General features: G+C 37.3%; 1 protein-coding gene and 1 long non-coding RNA gene across 7 annotated transcripts in view; one reads left to right on the plus strand and one right to left on the minus strand.

The window, feature by feature from the left end:
• Positions 1–1,924: 1,924 nt before the first annotated feature.
• On the minus strand, positions 1,925–6,977 carry LOC117201199 (uncharacterized). The gene is made up of 2 exons (XR_004483168.2): positions 6,848–6,977; positions 1,925–6,769 (listed from the first exon to the last, which is right to left on the minus strand). It is a non-coding gene; the product is annotated as an uncharacterized LOC117201199 (long non-coding RNA).
• Positions 6,978–7,001: 24 nt separating this feature from the next.
• AP1AR (adaptor related protein complex 1 associated regulatory protein) overlaps positions 7,002–21,406 on the plus strand; it is a 29,391-nt gene continuing 14,986 nt past the window's right edge. For 3 of the 6 annotated variants that reach the window (XM_033427746.2, XM_033427744.2, XM_004269562.4), the window contains exons 1-4: positions 7,002–7,433; positions 17,605–17,653; positions 18,147–18,173; positions 20,764–20,789. In XM_033427746.2, the coding sequence (XP_033283637.1) occupies positions 7,351–7,433; positions 17,605–17,653; positions 18,147–18,173; positions 20,764–20,789 (185 nt within the window). In that variant the 5' untranslated portion in view covers positions 7,002–7,350. Of the gene's footprint in view, positions 7,434–17,604; positions 17,654–18,146; positions 18,174–20,763; positions 20,790–21,406 lie in introns of those variants that run through there. The other 3 variants (XM_049709647.1, XM_033427748.2, XM_049709648.1) reach the window with 3 other exon arrangements.

The raw sequence follows: 21,406 nt of genomic DNA on the forward strand, positions 1-21,406 counted from the left end.
CTTCTCTGCACATGTCCAGGTTACATGACTTGCAGTTTTGGCTCTGCTGTATCTGCAGGACAACTAAACATCCTTTTTATCAACAGAGAAGGACCAGTTTGAGCTGGTCCTGTGGTTATAATATTAATAATTTTAATTGTTAAAATATTGACCTATAATTTTTTCCAATTCTCATATTACTGTCTAAGATTTTTACATAGTTATTAACTCTATTATCTCTTACAGGATTATCATACTTAATTCGGTTAAACATAATCCTACAATCCAGAAGAAGCACAACACTGCAATGATTATGACTAACTCTGTGTCTAGGCTTCCTGGGTTCAAATACCAACTCTTCAACTTAAGTTTTGAATATCTTGTTTATGTTTTAGTATACCCATTTGTAAAATGAGAGTGATAGTGATAATTCTATGACCCAAATGTGATTCTATGACCCAAATATGTTAATATATGTTTATAGTGATGCCTGACACAGAGCAAGCAGTATATAATTTAGTTCTCATTTTTACTCTAAAAACAAATGTTGTGTGCCTGTGATGGAGGGTGTAAAAATGGTTTTAACAAAGTCATCCTATTAAATAGAACTGAAAATAAACAGGATAATAAAAAGGGCATCCTCTGGCTCCAAACCACCCATGTAGGTCTGCTTATCCTCTGTGACCTTGTGTCTGTCATGGAATGTCTCCTATGCTGGAAGAACTTGCAGCACCTGAGCAGGGACAAAGGTGGCCTCCATTACTGCTATTAACTGATTTCTGTTTCTTCATAGCTTTCTCAAAGTCCTAAGGAGATTACAGTTCCCACAAGTGACCATTCAAAGGTGAATCCAAAGGCGAGTCAGCCTGCAGCAGGTGGCCACAGCACTGGGGAGGGAGTCAGACTGGTGCTGAGCATTTGTCCCCAAGGGCTGCTCCAGTGGGACAGAAGCCCATTTTGGCCTGGAGGACATTGTATATTGGGTGCTACCACATGGGAGCCACAGCAACCTGGCTTATAAACCTGTAGGCTGGCAGGTACCTGCACATACTTCCAGTGGTACCCACGTTGACCTCCACCACCACAAGGACCAGGTGATAGGCTCAGGCAAAGAATAGGCCAGTCCTTTGGGGGTTCTCTGGGACATCCAATGGCAGTGCCTGGGAAGCAGGATTTGGCAGATGGGCAGGACCCAACTAATCAAAATAGACACCAATCACAGGGCTGGAACAAGGTCCTGGAAGCCTCTCTCTGTGCCAGGAATTAACTTTTTAGTTGTTAGATTCTATATGGATGGGAGGGAGGGTCTCTAAGTCTACTTTTATTGACTATTTTTCTTGATTATAGTCCCACTTTTCTGCTTATTTTCATGCCCATTAAAAAAATTTACAGATATTTATGTAAAACAGCAATGAAAACAAAAATGTAATTTGTATCATTTTGATTATTCCCAGAGAGTGTAAGCCCTTTCCTCAGTTAGGGTGAGGGTGATTATTCAGATTATTCCAAAAGTTATGTTGAAGAGAGTCAAGCCACACGTTTTTTTTAGCTTTAATTCACCCATAATTAGCCCAACTCCCAACACATTAACTCTATGTCTTTTTTTTTTTTTAAGTATTTGAGTTGGGAGGAGGCTGGGTACTTTCAGATAATTTTGGCTCATTTTTAGATTCAACTCTGATAAGGCCCAGAACACCAAACATTGTGAGGATGTAGAGGAGTATATTTTTTATATCTATTTTCCAGGCTTTACTCCTTATTGCTGCTTTCTTGGCAATGTTTGGGTGTAAGTGGTATGTGGAGAGGGGAGAATTGTCAAGGTGCGTAATTTATTTTCAAATTTGGAGCTTATTCCAGTTATCTATTGCTCCATCACACATTACCCCAAATTTCGCAGTTTAAACATTTGAAACAAAGACATTTGAATGGAAATAAAACAATAAAATTTGAAATAAGATCATTTTATTATGTTCAGGGATTATGTGAATCAGGCTGGAAGTAACCTGCCTCCAGGGAGCAGGAATCTTCTAGAGGTGGCTCCAATCACACACACGCTTGTGGGTTGATCCCGACTGTTGGCTGCGAACTCAGCTTGGGATGATCCAGAACATCTCCACATGATCTTTCCTCATACCACAGCAGCTTTAGACTCCTTACATTGCAGTTGGGGTTGCAAAGTCATGCATCGCGAGAGGTCCAGCTAGAAGCTATAACACCTTTTATGATTTAGCCTCAGAATTCACATATCATTATTTTCACCATTGTCACAAACTTGACCAGATTCAAGGCAGGGACCATGAACACTACCACTCCGTGGAAGGAATGTCATTGTCACATTGTAGGAAATATTCTGTAGGATGGAAGATACTGTTCAGGACATTTTTGGAAAACTCAATCTACTATAGTCTTCTTCCAAATTCCTGTGCATCCCACAAGCCCACATTACTGTCAAAATCTTGGTTGGTTTCTTCTCATCTCCATCTTTGACAAGCTAATTCTCCATCTGCCTGTATTTAGACCAGGTGCCTACTCCCAAGTGGGAAATTGCTGAGGCTTTCTGTTCATTTATGAATGCCTCATTTCTCTTTGAAAAGCAGTTCCTCAGGGTTTTCTTTCATTCTTCATTCCTCGCTGACCTCATTAAAAAATATGATTTTAACTTTGTTGAGGTTTTTCTTGTTGTTACCATTTGTCTTTCATGTACTTCTACATCTTAACTGAAAGCAGAAATCTCTCCTTACTGTTTGATTTTAATATCTTCATTTTTCATTTCTATTAGTTGTTTTAATTAACTATTCTCTTGTATTTCCTTGTTTTCTTTTTTATAACATTAACTATTTTAAACATACTTATTTTAGAGTATCTATCTGCTTGCTTTATTACATTTATTCTATAAAATGCATGGGATTTTTTTCCCCTCTGCTATCCCTGTGTCATGCCTATGTCATGGTAGTTTGTAATATGTGATCGCAGGTTCATTTTCAGTGTGGTTTTATATCCATGGGAGTCCTGTGTAACCTAGATGGAAGTTATATCCCTCCCTCAGACCAAATATGTTCTTGCTTTGCAAGAAATCTCAAGGGCATCACTGCATCAAAACCACTTTTATGTTAATTTCTTGGCCTGGCATTTCAAAACTCTGAGGTTACTGTAAATTCCAACTCCTTAAGTAGAAAGAAGACAGACCTTGTGGTTTTTTTTTCCTAACCCAGATCACATCAATATTAAAAAGCTTCCTTTATATCTCCCACCTTTCTTTGCCCTGTTTTTTGATGCTACAACTCAATTGTGCAGACTACCTTTCTCCTTTGCTGGCAGGCTCTATGCTGGGATCTTCCAATAAGGGTGCTAGAGGGACACTGCAAGGCTGGAAGAAGCAATTCACTCTTTTTCTGCTGTTCTGTTCTCCATATGGTGGCAAGCAGATGAGCAGGAAGGAATCCTGGCAGTGATTACCACAGTGGCCACAGCCCTCTACTTCAGTGGTGAATGCCCCCTAGCCTACAGAAGTGGGTTCACCGGCAGACAGCTTTCCATCTAGCTTCTCAGTTACCACCATGATAGGCAGCATGTTTCTATGGCATCCACACTGTCTTCTCAGAGGTCTGAATGTCTAGTATGTAGGGCCTTCCTCTAAATGTCTAAATTTCTTCCCTCTTTACTTTTCCTCAGTCCCGGGCTGGTGGCAGCTCCCAGCAGTAGCTACATCTGTTAGACCTTCAAGTTTCCTTCTAGCATTAATCACTACTTACCTACCTAATGATTCCTTGTGTTAAATTTTCCCTGCTCAAATCACTAGTACACAGTTTCTGAACAGGCAAGAAAGATCTGGGACAAACTCTACCCAGTGGAAGCACTTCATATTAATCACATAACTGTTCTTATTAATCCCTCTCTTTGTGAAATGTAAATGTTGAATGAGCAAAGAAGGAAGGAAATCACTCAGTGTTCATTTTACTCAGTGGTACTGACCAACTAATGAAGCACATCACACACCCAAAAGTCAGAATAAACGGGTCACTGGAGATTCAGCCAAGATTTAAGTAATTTCCCCTTCTACTTTCCCTTTTATCTTTAAGCCCATCTTTGCATCCCTTTGTTCTTGGAAAATCACTTAAACGGTCCATTTACCTATTTAGTTATGCAAATGTAAAGTAAAAGACCACTGCAGAAATAAAGTCATTTGAGAAGAGTGATTTTAAGGAGCTAAACCCCTCTGTAAGATAATGCAAAGGCTGTCTGCATTGTAGGCAGAGTTGTTTCACTTGGACTTTTTTTGGAGAAATGTTTGTTTTTTAAGTATGAACTTAAGCTGTGACATGCCTGCAAAATGTTAGGACTTATTTTTATGGAAATATGCTCTTTTCAAGCCACTGTTGAGCATTCAGAAGCTGAAACTAGGTTTAGTGCACCTAAATTTTCACTTCATAATGAAGGTAAATACGTACAAAAGAACTAGGCAATGCTGGGTTAAGTTAAACCTGGATTGGACTGTTGGTCTTTTACACAGTTAAGAATTAATAACAAGACTTTAGAAATCATGATACTGGATTATTGTGTTATGGTGAGATTGAGGGCTCCGAAGACAAACACTCCTAACTGGTAGGGGATGAGGTCTCCCTGTAAGTCGGTGGATATTCTAACTTTCAATCATCCTGGAAAGAGGCAGATCATGGGAAGATAAGGCCTGAGAGTTTGAGAACTCATTCCCACGTAGGCCACACTTGCTTAGAGCCTGATCTCAAGTAGTAATGTGGGGTATGCCTGAATGCATGCCTAAGAAGTGCAATTTTGAAAAAGCTAACTTTTTTCATGGGATGCCAAGGATTTAGCTACAAACAAAAGAATAACTTGTTGATGAAAATCTCCTTTGGTCTGTGGATAATAATAACAGCTAATACTTATATTACATTTATGGTATTACAGATAATTACAGCATAATATACAGAGTACACGATTGGAATTATATGTGTAATTATATTATTCTAAGCACTTACTTTTATATTACTAAGCATTTGATTAAATGCTTAATCATTTATACTGACAACAATCCCATAAGGTAAATTTCATTATTATCTCCATGTTGTAGTGGTCATATCTAGTATCCTGTGTAAATTTGGTAATTCAAACAATGCTCCAATGAATTAAAAGGATGCATCTACATTGATAAACTCAGTGGACGAGTGTGGCAATGAGGAGCACAGAATTCTCCCCCTAACCCCCAAAACAGCACGATGGTAGCAACCAATCTCAAAAGAACAAAAAGTGATTAATAGTCAATACAGAGGGAGTTCTGAGCGAAGAGAGATTCCAATTTGGAACCAGATAATCCAAAAGACAGTTCAAGGTATAGACTGCATCCTGATGGACTCCAGAGCATCTATAAGAAAAACTCTTGCTTTGACTTCAGGATAAACTACGAGAGAGAAAGGAACTTTGAAAGGGATGGGGAAGACAGAGAAAGGTCCTATTACCTGGAAGGTGGACACATGGGGTCTCTCTAGAAGGCTGACATTAAGTGCCCATCATTGTAAATAATCTATTTGTGTCTCTTACTGGTTACCTTAATATTCTGCCTTGGCAACTGCCATATAAATGAATTCTTTAGCTGTGATACACTTGTCAATTTTGTCTTTACTGATTTCATACCCATGCCCAAATGTAGGGTTGAGAAAGTGATACTGTATCCATTCAGTATAATTTCCTGCAGATTCATTTAAGGTGTGTGTATCAATAATATGTTCCTTTTTGTTGCTGACTAGTATTCCATAGAATGGAAATTCCATTGGAATAGAAATTCCAACTGGAATAGAAATTCCAGTTGCTTTAAACATGTAGAGTTAAATTTTAAAGACTATTTCACAAATATATTTGCTTGATTTCAGGGGCTGAAACGGGAAAAGAAAATACAGTCACTATTCAGGAAGTCATTCAGTCATTCTGCCAACATTCACTGATGGCAGACTATTGGGCCAAATATATCCCTATACACTTGATTCCGAAAAAAGACTAAGACCAAAATAAAATCAAAATTAGTGAAGTAGCAGGGCTAAGGTTGAAACCCAAGTCGGAATAGAATTCAGGAAGCAAGAAAATGAGTAGGTCAAAGAATATGTTATCATTAATAACAATTTTCTAAAATGTAAAAATATTCCTAAAAATTGGCATGTCTGGTTAGTTAGTAATTAAAACATCCTATCCACTAGACCAGGCGTTTACTAAGCCATGACTTACACCCGATTTTAAGGCCAACCACAGAAAAAAACCTAGTTTTAAAGGAGCACTTGAGGAGGGTGCCGCAAACCAAGTTGCATCAGAGTAGCTGTCTCTTCCCACCTACTACTGTTCTGGGAAGCACGCTTGGACTGGCAAGGCTGGTGTCCCTGAAAAACCTTAGCCCTCTAACATATTTCCTCTGGACCCCAACCGCTCCTCCGAAATTATTTGACGGTTCGATTCGAAACCGAACAAATAAGGCCAGTAGGGCACTGTTTATAAACTTCCCTACAATGTTGACAAGTATGGAGACTGAAACGCAAACTAGAGACGAGAGAGAAAAAATTCTTAGTGCTTCAAAACAACCACAGTCAGTTCCCTGACTCTATTTGCCACTTATGGTGTAATATAAACAAAACCTAAGCACACACCTCACAGAGAAGTGCCCCCTTCACACCTGATGACTCCTGGCCCGGGGCTCTAGGTAAGCCGCTCACAAGGCTTTGGTACAAAGTTCGAAAACTGAGCCTTGATAGTGTGACACCGGAGACGCTCGGGACCCAAAAGCGGGAAACTGCAAGGAAAAAAGATTTCCTAGTCAGGTCAATATCCAACAAAACAAACACCCACACCCACGAATTGAGATGCGTACCCAAGAGCTGGCGGAAGTGACGTAAGGCCAGTCGCCGGAGGAGGCGGGGCAGCCGAGGGAACGGCCTATTGGGGCCCGGGAAAGCCTGGGGGTGTGGCGGAGACGGTGGCCAGGCGCCGGCCTGGGCGCGCCGGGGGCGGGGCCTGGGCGCGCGACTCGCGGGGACTGGCCTCTTTCGGCGCCAGGAGGCGGTCACTGGATCTGAGTTTGGGGATCTGAGGCGAGCGAGGGGCCATGAGGACAACGAGGGAGTCTAGAGCCCGCTGCCCGGCCCTCCTCCCTCGCACAGCGGCGACTCGGCGGCCGCTGGAGTAACCGCTGCCTTTGTTCCGAGCGCCTGTCCCTCCCGTCGCCCTAGCCTCTCACTCCGCCGCGCTCCGGCCGGCCCGCCCTCGGTCCCCGAACCCCCATTCGGCTCGTGCCGCGCGGATGCGGCTGACGGGCCTGAATTTGGGCTTTGAGCTGGAGGAGGAGGAGAAGCGGCGGCACCTGGGCGGCATGCAATGGGGAACTGCTGCTGGACGCAGTGCCTCGGACTCCTCCGCAGGGAAGCTGGGCGGCTGCAGCGAGTAGGCGGAGGCGGAGGGTAAGCCCCCGGGGGGAGGGGCCCGGCGCTCGCTGGCTCCTCCTATTCGGCCCCTGGCGGGGAACCCCTTTCACTTCCCCAATGGCTTAGAGGAGGCTGGGAGCCCCGGTACCCTCACAGCTGAACAGGCGTCGAGCGGGTTGTCGTAGTGGAGGCCCTGGGAAAGAGGTAGAGAAGGGGGCGGGGTGTCGCTCTTGCCTCCTCCGAGCGAGATTCTCGCTGGGCGCGCTATCACGCGGGGAAAGAGTGACGGGAGGCATCATCTCTAGGAAGCACGGGGCACCCTCACATGAATGGTCAGTAGAACAGGATCCACGGCGACCCGAGCACTCCCTACGTTGAGCTTGGTTTATTGCTAAAGCTGGTAGTAGCTATGTGTTTGATTCTCTCTTTGGCTCTGACAGAGCAGGTGGAGAATCTCTTCCAAAAAGTTGATGTCTCTGAGAGATTTTTTAGTAGAAGTCATTTGGATGCTGGAGTGAAATAAGGTTTCAGACATTGAGCACTTCTTTGATACTTGCGAATTGCTGGGTTTCCACTGGGCATTCGGATTCTTAATGTTAATAACAAGAGGAGCAGTGTGTAGCTTTTTCATATTAATTTTTTGGAATTTCGAGGGGAATGCCATACCCTGATTGCTACCCACAAGCTCTGTAACACTAGGGAAATCACAGTCCTTCTGAAGTTCTCTTGATTAAATCTGGGATATGCCTAGGTTTTTCTACCCACACCATCCATAGAATAATAGAATTTTGTAATTATTCCATTTTTGTGTTTTTTATTTCATAAGGTAGTGAAAAACTTAAATTCCTTGGAAATTGGCTTTGTTGTTGTTGTTAAATATTTCCCAGGAATTCAAACTTAGAATTGAAAATCTGAACCACACCACTTTATGTAAGGAATAAGACATTAATTTTGCACTCTCTGGAACAGATTGCTAAGTTTTCACCATCTGTCCCATTTAACCAACATCATTAGGTAATAAGATGTTCAACATACACATACTGAAAACAAATGATTTATCATTTGGATCTTTTGGCGATGTAGATATTATATGAGTCACTCATTCGTTCATCAGGCACTGTGTGACCTCTGATGCAGAGTAGTTAGGGTTTTACACTAAGTGTCCCTTGAATGGAAAAGTAAGGACTTGAAGACTTTGTGCCTAGTTTTAGTATTTTGGTTTTCTTGACTTAAGGGTTATTACTGTTACAGGGGAACATGGCAACTCTTTTATCTTGTCAGCAAAAGTCATCTAAGTTACTTCTAATTTTTATTCGTAGATACTCATAATAGTCAAGCTGCTTAAATAGGCTTGCCTAAGGACTAGGTGCCACAGAATCTTTGGCTTTGTTAATATTTTTATTTGTTCATTTGTAGTTGTGTTGTAGAATAACTAAAAATAGGATCTTATACTCAAATTAGGTAAGCAAAAATCATTTATATTTCACTTTGGAGTACATTGTTTGGTGTCTGGGATTTTGGGGTTTTGTTCTTTCATGGTGATTTTACAAACTGAAAATGTTTTCCTTAGAGTATAGCATTAAAATTACAGGTTTTACTCCCTGAGCACATGAACTTGACAGCATAGGGAAGGGTAAGGGGAAAATCAGTGAATCATTGTGAGTGTTAATTGTCTGTAGATGTGTCATAAAAGCATAATAGCTGGATCTGTACTCTTCTGGCTGTGGGCAAAACTTGAACAAACAAGTTCTATTGTGGCAGTGAGAGTCTGTGGGTTGTGGACACTGTCATCTAAAACAATATAATAATGATATCCATCCTTTTGTTTTAATCCATAAATGTAGGTTTGAACAGTCAGTTACTTGAATCTTCTGATTAACTTATTGTTTTATATTCATTTTAGGAGCTTCTAATAAACATGCAGAGAGGAAGGTGGTTATAGTTCATTGTTGTTTACAGAATAAGGTTAAACTTTACCTCTCATGTTAGTAGTTGCTTTTTTTTAATCACCTGGTAGTTCTGATTTTCTTTCAGTTATAGGTCTAGGTACTTAACTAGTAGTTCATCTAAGGGCAAAAAAGTTGAGGAGCAATCTGAAAAACTTGATTTATATTTTGTCAACCGTAGGTGGAAGAATCCTGGGCTTTCTTAGGCTGATTTAAGCTGGGCCTCACAAGGGTACGTTATAATCCAGGGCCTGATTTCTTAGCCTTGTAGATTTCCCAGGGGTAGCTCAGAGTCAGATCACTCACTTTTCACTATCCAATTTCAAAACCAGAATTACCTATTTTTAAATTTATAACATATTAGAGAATTCTGGTATTTTATATTCTAGAATATGTAGACTAGTCAGAATATCAATATCAGTGTTAAGGTATGTCAGAAACCTTGCTACTAATAAAGTTATTTGATGGTTAAAGCAGAGGGAGTTAAATATCTTCAAGGAATAACATTTAGACATCCTAATGAGTCATCCTTTTTCACTCCAGGGAGTTTTGCCTACCACACATTCTAGAGGGCTCCATCTGCTGGTCAGCTCTCCTTTTTTTTGGGTAGTACGAGAAATCTTTTGTATAGACACTTATCGTGTTCTTAATTTTTTCTTTCTCAAACTGAAGGTCCAATTAAGTTTTGTTGTGTTGTATTTTAATTCCTATTTCTATCTTACCATATAATTGCACGTAGTGGTTCCAGTTAAGATGTACTGTAGGTTTATATGAAAGTATGCTCATGTTTTATATCTCTCTTGATATTTAACATTTGTTGGCCTTTTTGGCTGCAGCAGCAAAGTTGCCTTCAGACAATAATTTACAGTGATTTGGTGTTTTCTTTACTGGTAAAAAATGATTTTAATAATAGCTGCCAACATATGATTACTTCCTGTGTTCCAGGCACTGTTCCTAAGTATTTTACACTATCTCATTTATTCCTCACCACAATTCTGTGAGGAAGGTGAGTACTATTATATACACTGTAGGTTGAAAATTGAAGCTTAGAAAGTTTAACTTGCCTAAGATAGCAGAGCTGAGATTGCAGCCCAGGTCCCTCTGAACTGAGAGCCTTTACCCTTAACCACTAATATCTCATGGTTTTGTATTAAACATTATAAACATTTTATTAAACATAAATATTATAAACATTTAGTTGCTCTATCTCTCTGTGCATTATCTTGTACTTTGTCACTGGGAGCTCTTATGCATATATCTCCACAACTTGGCTCTTTATTCTGTGTGATAAGCTGTCTTCCTTTTCTTGAAACTATGCACTTGACCTCTGCAACATTGCTTTTATCTTTTTATTTTCCTGTTCCTGTCCTGGCTATATTTACTCTCTCTACCCATTAAATATGGAATTTTTCTCTGTCTTTTCTTTATGTAGTTCCCTTAATTTCATCCACTCCTATGGTTTCAACCACCACCACTTCCAAATCTCATGTCTTCTGAACAGACTTCTTTTCAGAGGTTCAGCACTGTATTTTCAGTTGCCTATTGAAGAGATATACTTAGATGTACCAAAGCTCCTCAAATCAACTTATCTGAAGTATCTAATATTTAATATTTGTGTCCCATTAAATATCCGAAATAGTGCATTTCCTTTTCCCCTAGATTTTTTCTTCCTCTGCTTCGTGTATTCCCTAATCAGGGATTAGGGACTCCCTTAACAGCTCTGTTCTACCGTCTCTATACTACCAACTTCATAGTCCTCACTAATCAGCTATTCAGTCTTTGCTTAATACATACTGAACCTGTTTCCTTCCTCTGTGCTTCTTCCTTAAACTTTGTCTTTCACATTGCTCTCCCTGTTGTATCTCTACACTTCATGCCATCTCCCCTTCCTGTCAGTAGAGTTAAGCTTTCTAAAAACCACACTGGATCATGCCATTCCCTTGCTTAACAATTTCCATCTGCGAACTATTTCCTACAGCTAAGTTGCTCAACCTTTTTTTCCTTCTGTGACAGATGATGAGTTGCATGGCATTCAAACATGCAACATAATGTCCATCTGAATACTCAGGATTATATGCAGTTCTGCATTTGGGTAAAGAGTATGATCTCACTCTTTGTTCTCTCATTCAGAAAATCATGTCAGAATACAAATCAGAATAACATTAAAAGGAAAACAATGACTCTATTCTAATTTCAAAAAACTTATTCATAAACCTTAGTATTTTAACTTTTTTGATAAATGATAACCTTCCAATTCAGAGTAGTATGAAGTGCAGACTCCTGACAAGATAACTTAACCTATTTTACCAGCCTAATTGCATTTTCTAATTATATTTTCCTTACAGCATAGCATTAAAATTGTAGATTTTACTCCTTGTGCACATAGCGTGGCAGCACAGGCGGGGGGAATTAGTGAAAGGATTCTCTGCCATTCTTTCACTTGGTACATCCCCAATGGCCTGTATACCAGTTGGACTATACCTGTTTCTGTTTTCCTAAATGAACTTGTAAAATCTAGAGAACAGTATTTTCTCCTTTTTTTTCCTCAAGATAATTCCCTAACTTTGGCATCACTCACATAGTTAAATATATATCTTACCAGTTTTATGTTGACTTACTTTTTAAAGAGACCGTATAGAGAATGAGAATTTTAAATATTTTATCATAATGTATATTGCTAAAGTATACTAATCAGTAGTTATTATTGAATGATTCAGTTTGGTTTTCTGCATGTTTGTCAGCTTTGAGAAATATACAAGCATAAGATATTTCTCTTGAAATCTCAGAAGTTAGGAAGGAAAACAGTAGCAGACTTAAATGGATATGAATTTCCTGAACATTCTGTGTTGTACCTTGAAGACTCCCCAGGGCTGTGTTCTGAATCTCACTCTGTTCTTCCTTAATATATTTTCCTTCCTTAATGTACTTTCCCTGGGTGATGGCAGGAAAACAGATGACCTTACCTACTACCTGCATACTAATGAGCTCAGTCATCTCAGTCTGAGCCCTGAATATCTTAATTGCCTACTGAGTATTTCCCCTTGGGTATCAAACATAACCTCAAATTCGGTTTGTAAAGTTGAGCTCATCTTTCTTTCCTGCTCACAGTTCTTCACTCCTTTTCTTCATTTTTTTAAAGCCCCAACCATTTTTACTACTTTGTGTCCTACTTTGTGAGTAGTGAAATAATATACGGTTACCAAAGCCATGAACCTGCGAATCATAATAAACTCCTCCCTTTCACTCATCCTCTAAATCCGCGTTGTCAAGTTCTGAATGTCCCCTACCATTTTCTTCAGTGGTTTACCATACTTCTAGGATAAAGACTGAAATATTTAATGTAGCTTTCAAGACCTCACATTATCTATTCCTTGCCTTTTTTTTTTTTTCTGCCTCATTTGTGCCACACTCTTCCTTGAATCAGTTTCTTCCCTTTTTAGTTAGATAACTCCTACTCATCTTTTAGGTGCCAGCTCAAGGATTATTTCCCACAGAAGTCTTCCCAATCTGTTTCCTACCCTCAGGGGATGAGTTCTCACACCATGATGGAACCATCTTCCTTATCCTCTCAGCACTTCCTCAGGTTATAATTATATCTGAAATAGTGTCATTATTTGGTTAATGTCTGTCTTCCGCTCTCAGTGTAAAGGAACAAGTTCATGCCTATTTTGCTTACCATTGAATACACAGCTCCAAGTTATGTGCATAGTATGTAGTAGATGTTTAGTAAATACTTGTTGACAGAATTAATGTATGCAGTCTTGATCTTTTCATTCCCCTTTGCCTTTGGTAGCTGCTGCTCCCTGAAACATTCCTTTCCACTACTTGGGGGCCTGGCTAATTCCTTCTCCTTCAGCTGATTTTTGATGCTCTTCATCTGAACGTATCCCTTTCAGAGCATGGTAGTTGTTAATTTACCTGTGTGTCTACCCCATTAGACTGTAAACCTCCTGGGTACATGGGTCAATTTTTACTCACTTCTGTACTTTAAATATAAATACATAGCTATGACTGTCATTCAGTTATCCAGGGAAGTAAGAAAAATTAGAACATTCAAAATCATAGACACATAAATGGCAACAGTTTCTGAAAGAAGAAGGTGGTCAACAATTTCAGATGCTGCTCACAGACTGCAGAGGATGAACGAGAAAGAACTAAAAGACCTCTAAGATCCCTTCTAGTTGTTTGTCTCCTCTAAATCAGGCTCCTCTTAAAGGACAGTGACTCTTTTTGACATGTTTTCCATCTTCAACATGTTTAACAGGAGAATTTGTCTCTTCCAAGGAACACAATAAATGTTTTGAACATCCAGTCTTCCTCAATTTGCCTTCATTAGGGAGGGGCTTATTTAACAGTAAATATTATTACTTTATTATTACCACCTATGTTGATGCTGTTCTACCTGGAAAATCTGTTGATGGATCATCCCTTGAGATCTGAATGCTTAAATCTTCACTGAAGTATTTGGTACTAATTGAAAAACAATGTGTCCATCATCTTCAATGTAATAGTTTTTGCCAGGCTTCTATTTGTAACCTTTCCAATTTTTGTCTAGAAAAGAAGAGTCTTGGGAAGCTTTTAATTTTTAATAGACTGTGGAACAGTTTACCATGGTTCTTCATTATTTTTTTATAATGTCAAACAGAAGATATAAGGAAAGACTATTATTTTAACAGATACTATACAGGAGAATATGAAGAAAAGGAACAATAACAATGTAGGATTTATGAGAATTTTTTAGTTATCTTTTACTTAAGTCACTTTGATATGAGTATTTGCCTGCTTTCCGTAATAACATGTAGAAGCATAAAAAACTGCATTTTCATTCTATTCTTGATGAGACTGATTTTATCCTTAATAAAAGATTGTCTTGATATCTGCCTTCACAACATTGACAAATAAATATATATGCAAGAATTGCCACTTTTGTACGTCTTTACTTTCAACCTTTTCCAAATACCTTTACATGCCACGATCATTCAGAGTATGATAGCCTATCTTTTCTACCTTTTTAATATCGTTTACATATTTGAGTCTACTTTCACATCGTCAGCGATAGTAGAATAGTTATATAGAAACTTACATTACTTAGAGACAGCTCTCAGGGGCATAAGGATTGTGTATAAAGGAATGTCCATGGATGGCTTTGGAGAGCAACTAACACACCATTGTAAAGCAATTATACTCCAATAAAAGATGTTAAAAAAAATTTTTTAAAGAAAACACAAAATATCAGGACAGTTTTTTTTTTTTTTTTTTTTTACAGTGGTGTGTTAGTTTCTGCTGTATAACAAAGTGAATCAGCTATACATATACATATATCCCCATATCTCCTCCCTCTTGTGTCTCCCTCCCACCCTCCCTATCCCACCCTCTAGGTGGTCACAAAGCACTGAGCTGATCTCCCGGTGCTATGCAGCTGCTTCCCACTAGCTATCAATTTTACATTTGGTAGTACATGTAAGTCCATGCCACTCTCTCACTTCTTCCCAGCTTACCATTTCGCTTCCTCATGTCCTCAAGTCCATTCTCTACGTCTGCATCTTTATTCCTGTCCGGACAGTTTATAATGGGAAATACTGAAAAAGTCACATTGGAAATGTGTTAGGCTTTTAAGAATCCAATAATACAGAAAGATTTTAGTTTCAGTTTCTTTCATTTACTGCTTAAGTAATGGAGAGCACTCTGAAATCTGAAAGGATACTTTCAAAAACTGGCTTTCTAATTACTTTTAAAATATGTATCACAAAGTTTCTCATCTTCTTTTCAGATAAATTCCAGGATAAAGCTCTTCTAATAAAAATGTTACCCGAGTTTGCCAAATTGCGTATTACTTTAATCTATCAATATAATCTTAGCATTTATGGTAGTAGGAGTCAGTATGTGCCCTTTGTGAGTAATAAGGTCTCAATCTAATCTGTCCTAAAAGGAAAGCTTAAATTTTCTTCCAAACTTATTTTGCTTTTTTGTTTTCTTTCCATTAAAATTTTTTTTGCTATTTTTTAATTTGCTCTTTTGCCATTCTATCTCTTAGACTCTTGTTTACTTATTAGACAGGACTTTGGTTATGGGGACAGAAACCCAAATCAAACTATCGTAGGCAAAAGGTAGAATTTCTTATAAGGATACTAAGTTTGTCAAGTACTAAGGAAACTATGGGCAGGGCAGGGATGCAACTGGTCCTTAGGAATGACTTCAACACTGTCAGAACACTCTTTCAATTGATTTCATTCCTCTTTGCAGGTTGTCAGAAGTATAACCCCTAGCAGCTCCCTAGAGCTCTCAGGAGGGTATATGTCTGCTCAGTTTCTGTATAACCCTGAACCAATCAAATGAAGTCTGGGGGATGGCTATGATCTAGGTTGGTCAGATAATCAGGGAGCCAGAGTCATGCAAGAGCATGATTGTCCTCACCATAGTTAGATATGGAGAGAGGGGACAGAAAAGATAGATTTACAACAGCCAACACCTTGGGCTTCTACTGAAGTTAGCTATATATCTGTGTAAAATTGGGACAGAACACAGTACTCTGCCGTCTAATGTAAGTGTAGTGCAACAGTTACTTCCCTTGGTTTGTATTGAGACAGTCTTAGCTTCAGGCTTTGCTTCAGCAGTGAAGTCACACTGATGGCTTATACTGGGATGCTTGGTATTAAACTTTATTTTACTATTCAGTTATATCATTCAGTAAGCCTGGAAGAGGAAATAGATTAATCAGAGACAAACTCTTCATTCAGGGAAGAGAGTGATGGTTGCTGAGGGAGAACGTATAGCACTTTATGAATGAATCCTAATGCCAGAACACAGTGCTACTGGAAGGCTCAACTCATTTCTGTTTTTATTTGAGAAATAGGGAAAATAAAAGAATGGGAGCACTAGATGCCTAGAGAATTGGGGTATTTTATTTATATTGGATATGTTCCATGAATTATTAGATCTATGGGATGACAATACCAAATGTTCCGTTTCTACCAATGATCTCTTAATGGGCAATAAAACTGCTTTGCATCTGTTAGCAAATAAAGATTGTACTGGAAAAATTGCTTTTTTTATTCTTTATGGTAATAAAAACTTAGTCATGATAATATACCATTCTCTTTTACTGAGCCCATCTGCCACCTCTGCACACATACACACATAATACAAAGCATTCTGACCTGTCCTAACCCCAGGATTCTTCCCATCTCTCAAAGGGGTGCTTTTTGTTCAAGAGTCCTGACACATTAGGAACCCACAGTGTGATTTTGGATCCCCATGGGAGGATGGGGGGGTCTTCTGTGTCATCAATTTAGGCAGCAATAACAGGATCCACATTATAAGTGAAAGTCTTAAAATTTCCTGGTACTTCCAGTAGTAAAGGACCTTGAGGGGCTCTGTCCTGTACCAGCTTTCATACTATAGTAGTTAGAGGACATATAGTTAATAGAATGTGGTGATATCTTTGGAGCAGATATAACAAAGGAGATGCTTATTTGACTACATGTAAGTTTCACTAGTAGGAGCAGAAGATAATAACTAGAATTTTTAAATTTCAGCTTTATTGAGGTATAACTGACAAAATTGTAAGACATTTAAAGTATACATTGTGGTGATTTGATATATGTATACATTGTGAGGAGAAATTAAAATTAAAGTCAATATTTCACCCTAGTTGGAAAAATTAATGTAATGGATTATTTGGTAGATGTATATGTGATGTATATTGTTTTTCATTTTCTTTCTTTTATTTGTGCAGGCATGGGATGAGAATAAAAAGCACCTAAGCTTTATATAAACACATATCCCACCATCTAGAGATAACTATTCTTAGCATATTGGCCTATATCTTTTTTAGATTTTTGTTGTTTTGCAAATGTTTAACAAAATTGGGAACATGTTCTTATACATTATTTAACACAGCAGTACTTTAACAAGATATTTTTCTTGATACAGTAAAAATAATGAGATAAAATTTTAAATTTAATTGTATTCTGTTCTATGTAGTAAATATAGTAAATTAACTTATTATTACAGGTATAGTAAATATTAGGACCAATAGAAAAATATTGGTTGACTAAACACTTTTAAACCTACAACTAAGTTTAAAAATCTGGAGTGTTTATATTCTTATGTAAGTTTAGTGGTTCCTTTTTGTAAATATAAGATACTATACATTGGAGAATTTAAAGTTGCTTTTGAGGAAATGTTTTTATGCCACTATATTAACTCAGTTTTAGGATTGATTGTAATTTTTAAAGTTGTTTTCCTGTTTTTCTTCCCAGATCCAAGTATTTTAGAACATGCTCAAGAGGTGAGCACTTAACTATAGAGGTAAGTAGAGTCGTAAATCTGATTGAATAAAACTACCTTCGGAAGGGCAGGAGAGACACTTTTTTTTAAGTAAGGGGAAGGCTCTGTACCTAAATTTAGTACGGACTCTTTATATTTTAATATTAGATAGCTAGTGAATAGGAAGAGAATTGGAGTGGTGGGGGAAGCATGAATAGGGGAGAACAAGTTTGCAAAAGATTAAGATCCCATTCTTCTAGTAGAATTGTTATTTCTACTTAAGAAGTGGTGGGATTTTTTGTTTGTTTTTGTCTTTTTTCTGCCCTATACAACTGAGCGAGAGGGTACACTTCTATCAATTATAGTGGCTTATAGTAGCCAGTGATTCTAGAGACAGATCATTGGTCTGCCCTAGTAGAGGTGTGGCAGAATCAAAACAGCAAGTTGATTTTGAGCAACTCCACCATATAATTTTTTGTGAGATATGTACCTTAGACAAATATTCATCCTAACACTCACTTTCTTGTTGTTTCAGTTTGAGAATCTAGTAGAAAGTGATGAAGTAAGTATTTTCACAGCAGTATAAAATTCATATTTGTTCTCATTAGTCATCTCATAAGTTCTGACAATTATTTTTTTAATTTTTATTATATTCTTTTATTTTAGAATTTTTACTTCTTAGTTGTTATTTTTACTTTTTAGTCCCTTATCGTTTCCTTCTTTTACTAATTTATATTAGCAAATTATTCAGAATTTTCTATTATTTAACATATGTAATAATATATATACTACATATATATTATAGTTTCATACATCAGTTATATATTATATGTGTGTGTGTATATGTATACATATACATAAAACAGGTTTTTAAAGTATTCTGTAGAACTTGAGAAACTTTAAAAAAAGATATTTCTAACATCTTGCCATCTTACCTAAGGTAAAATTCCTCAGCAATCCAGAGTAGACCCATTGTTTGACCATAGTTTTTATAGATTTCTGAGGGTAGAATTTATACATGTTTGTTCTGCAATCACTTTCTGACTTTAGCCATTATCTTTTTTATAAGTTATTCTTTTTGTTGATTTTTGTATTTCACCTCATCTAAAAATCAATTTTAAGATGCATCCCAAGTACAGAAATGTTAAAATGAAAAAAAAAAATACATTTTAAAATTAGTGAAATATGGTATACATTTCTTATGCACTGGTATAGTTAGAAGAGTTTTAGTTTGTGTGTTACTTTCCAACTTTGCTAAACTAATTATATGAGTTGGTGTAAATTATTTAACCTGCCTTGGGCCTACTTTCCACATCTCTAAAGTATATTTGACTAGAAGAGCATTGCAAGTTTTTTTTTTCTTCATCATTTTTGTTTTCTAAGGAAAGAGAAAAATGTATTAAACCAAATTTAAATTATTCTTTAGCCCAGCATTTCCCAGAGTGTGTATAGAATACTAGTCTCAGAGTGTAAATTGGCATATTAAAGGTTCTGGGAAGAACTATTAGAAAAATTGTTAAAGAACTGTTAAAGAAAATTATTTAAACTTGTCCAATTTAGCATTTCCCAAATTAATTTGAGTATAAATCTGTTTTTAAAATAGTAATACATATTTATTATTATCTGGTAGAATATATTTGAGGACCTGTCTTAGCCTTTTGTTTCCCAGTAAAATTTCTCCCAAATATTTTAGTGTTTCATAGAATCTCGTTTCTTTCCCTTTTCAGAAGTAACATTAATTTTGTGTATTTTTTTAAACAAACACTTAACATATTTTTAAAGTTTCTGACAAGTACTAAATGTAAGATTTCTGTTAACCTTCAATATAGTTCATCCCCCCATCATACAGCTCTTTAAAAGAATGTGTGATTCCAAGTGTTTTCCTAAGGTGCGTTTTGTTTGGTTTGAGTTTGTTTGTTTGTTTGTTTTGCTAACCAGTCTTTTCCTCTCTCATGTCATAGTTAGTGTTTGGTTTAGTTGAATGTCACATCCTGCTTTGTAGTGCTTTTTCCTAAGTTAATTTGGACCATTTGAAATTTTATTTCTGCTGTTACTTAGTCATATATTTTAATTGTGAGATGTGAATAGCACAAATGTGTAAGAAATGCATAAATCCAAATCAGTCTTGAAAGTAGTTACAGTTTGCTTTGGAGGAAAAAACTGTAGGTAATTTCAGAATCCCAGGAAAGAACAAAAGCAGTCTCGTTATCTGTGGTAGTTACATTCTATGAAGTTGCCGTAAATACTGAATTAGTGGATACTGGAACATTACTCCTAGGGGAAATACAGAATTAGCTTCCTACAGGCTTCTGATCACAACATTTTCATCAACTGATCAATATATAACCTTGTTTTATGTTTCTGTTTGACACCTTATTTTAGTGTATATTATTGATTCATTAACTTTGAACTCACTAACAACAGCGCTAATAATTCATGCCTGAATGAAGCTTATCTAACACATGTATGTGTAGGCACATGTAGGCATGTCACACCTTCTTATGATTAGGAACAATAGACAGCACTTCAGCACTACACATGGGCGTCATTTTAAACAGCAAAATCAGGAACAAAAATGCAAAAAGTGACACTGCATAGGCTGCAAAGAGGGCACAGTAAGAGTGCTGAAACAGGAAGGCAGAGCATCATCTTCTACTTCAACTGGGAATGTGTATGTCAGGCAACCAGATTTTTTGCTGCTCTGTGTATGCCCATGAATGACCATAAGAGTGAGGGGAGCATTGGTTTTGATGTTGCAAATAAATTTTAACTCATTGGTGAATTTTCAAATCTGGAATCTGCAAATAATGAAGATCAATTGTAAATGATGAGAACATAGAGAATATGTTGTCTAGTACCATCTTGAACCCAGAAGGTCATTTGGTGTAGAGTAAATATTTGTTATAAAAAATTAAGAAATGTCCAACAATTGGTTGCTATATAATTAAGATAGATAATAAACTAAATTTTGCCTTTGAGAAATAGTAAAATGTTAAAACTTTTTGTTTAAAACACTTTTAATAATGAAATTTATTACCAAGGTAAAATAGATAAGCAGAAAATATTTTGATTAAATAAAAATTTTATTGGCTTGCCTTAAATAGAATTCAGCTAGTGAAATTTGTATAATTGTTTAATTAATTCTTGCACAGGGGGAAAGCCCAGGAAGCAATCATAGGTAAGGCTTTTTTTTTTTTTTTTTTTAATAAAACAAGCGACTTCTATGTGAACTATAAGAAGCTCTCTAAAAATCCAGGCTCTGTCATTTGCTTGCTTTGAGGCATTGAACAGTTTACATTTCAGGACCTTGGTTTTCTCTTTCTATAAGATTGAGGCAATATCTCAAAAGGTTGTTTTGAACATTAAAGAATTTAATCTACATAAGTGCCTAAGTGCTTTCCTACTGAACGTAAGTTGTTATATATATTTTAGTTTTAAAAAACTATTTAATATATTAATATTGATAAGTACATTTCTTTGAATTTGTAAAACTTTATCCCCCTTTTGCTTCCTTATGACATTCTAAAACTTGTTTTACTAATCATGTTTTTTACTTTATATAAGTAATACCTCAAAAAACAAACAAACAAAAAGCCCTAGGCAGAAGTTAGGGCTAAAGGAACAAAAGTAGGAGACATTACCTTATACATGGCTGGTTATAACCATGATAATTATCAAGACCTGAAGTTGGGGAAGGGGGAGGAAGTGGGGTGATTGGAGCATGGAGAGAGAGCAGTTGGTCTGAAGACTGAATAGGCAGACACTAGAAGAGGATTCAGAAGATAGCCAAGAAGC

The sequence above is a fragment of the Orcinus orca genome, chromosome 4 (assembly GCF_937001465.1).
Source record: "Orcinus orca chromosome 4, mOrcOrc1.1, whole genome shotgun sequence".
In the NCBI taxonomy this organism is placed as follows: Eukaryota; Metazoa; Chordata; class Mammalia; order Artiodactyla; family Delphinidae; genus Orcinus; species Orcinus orca.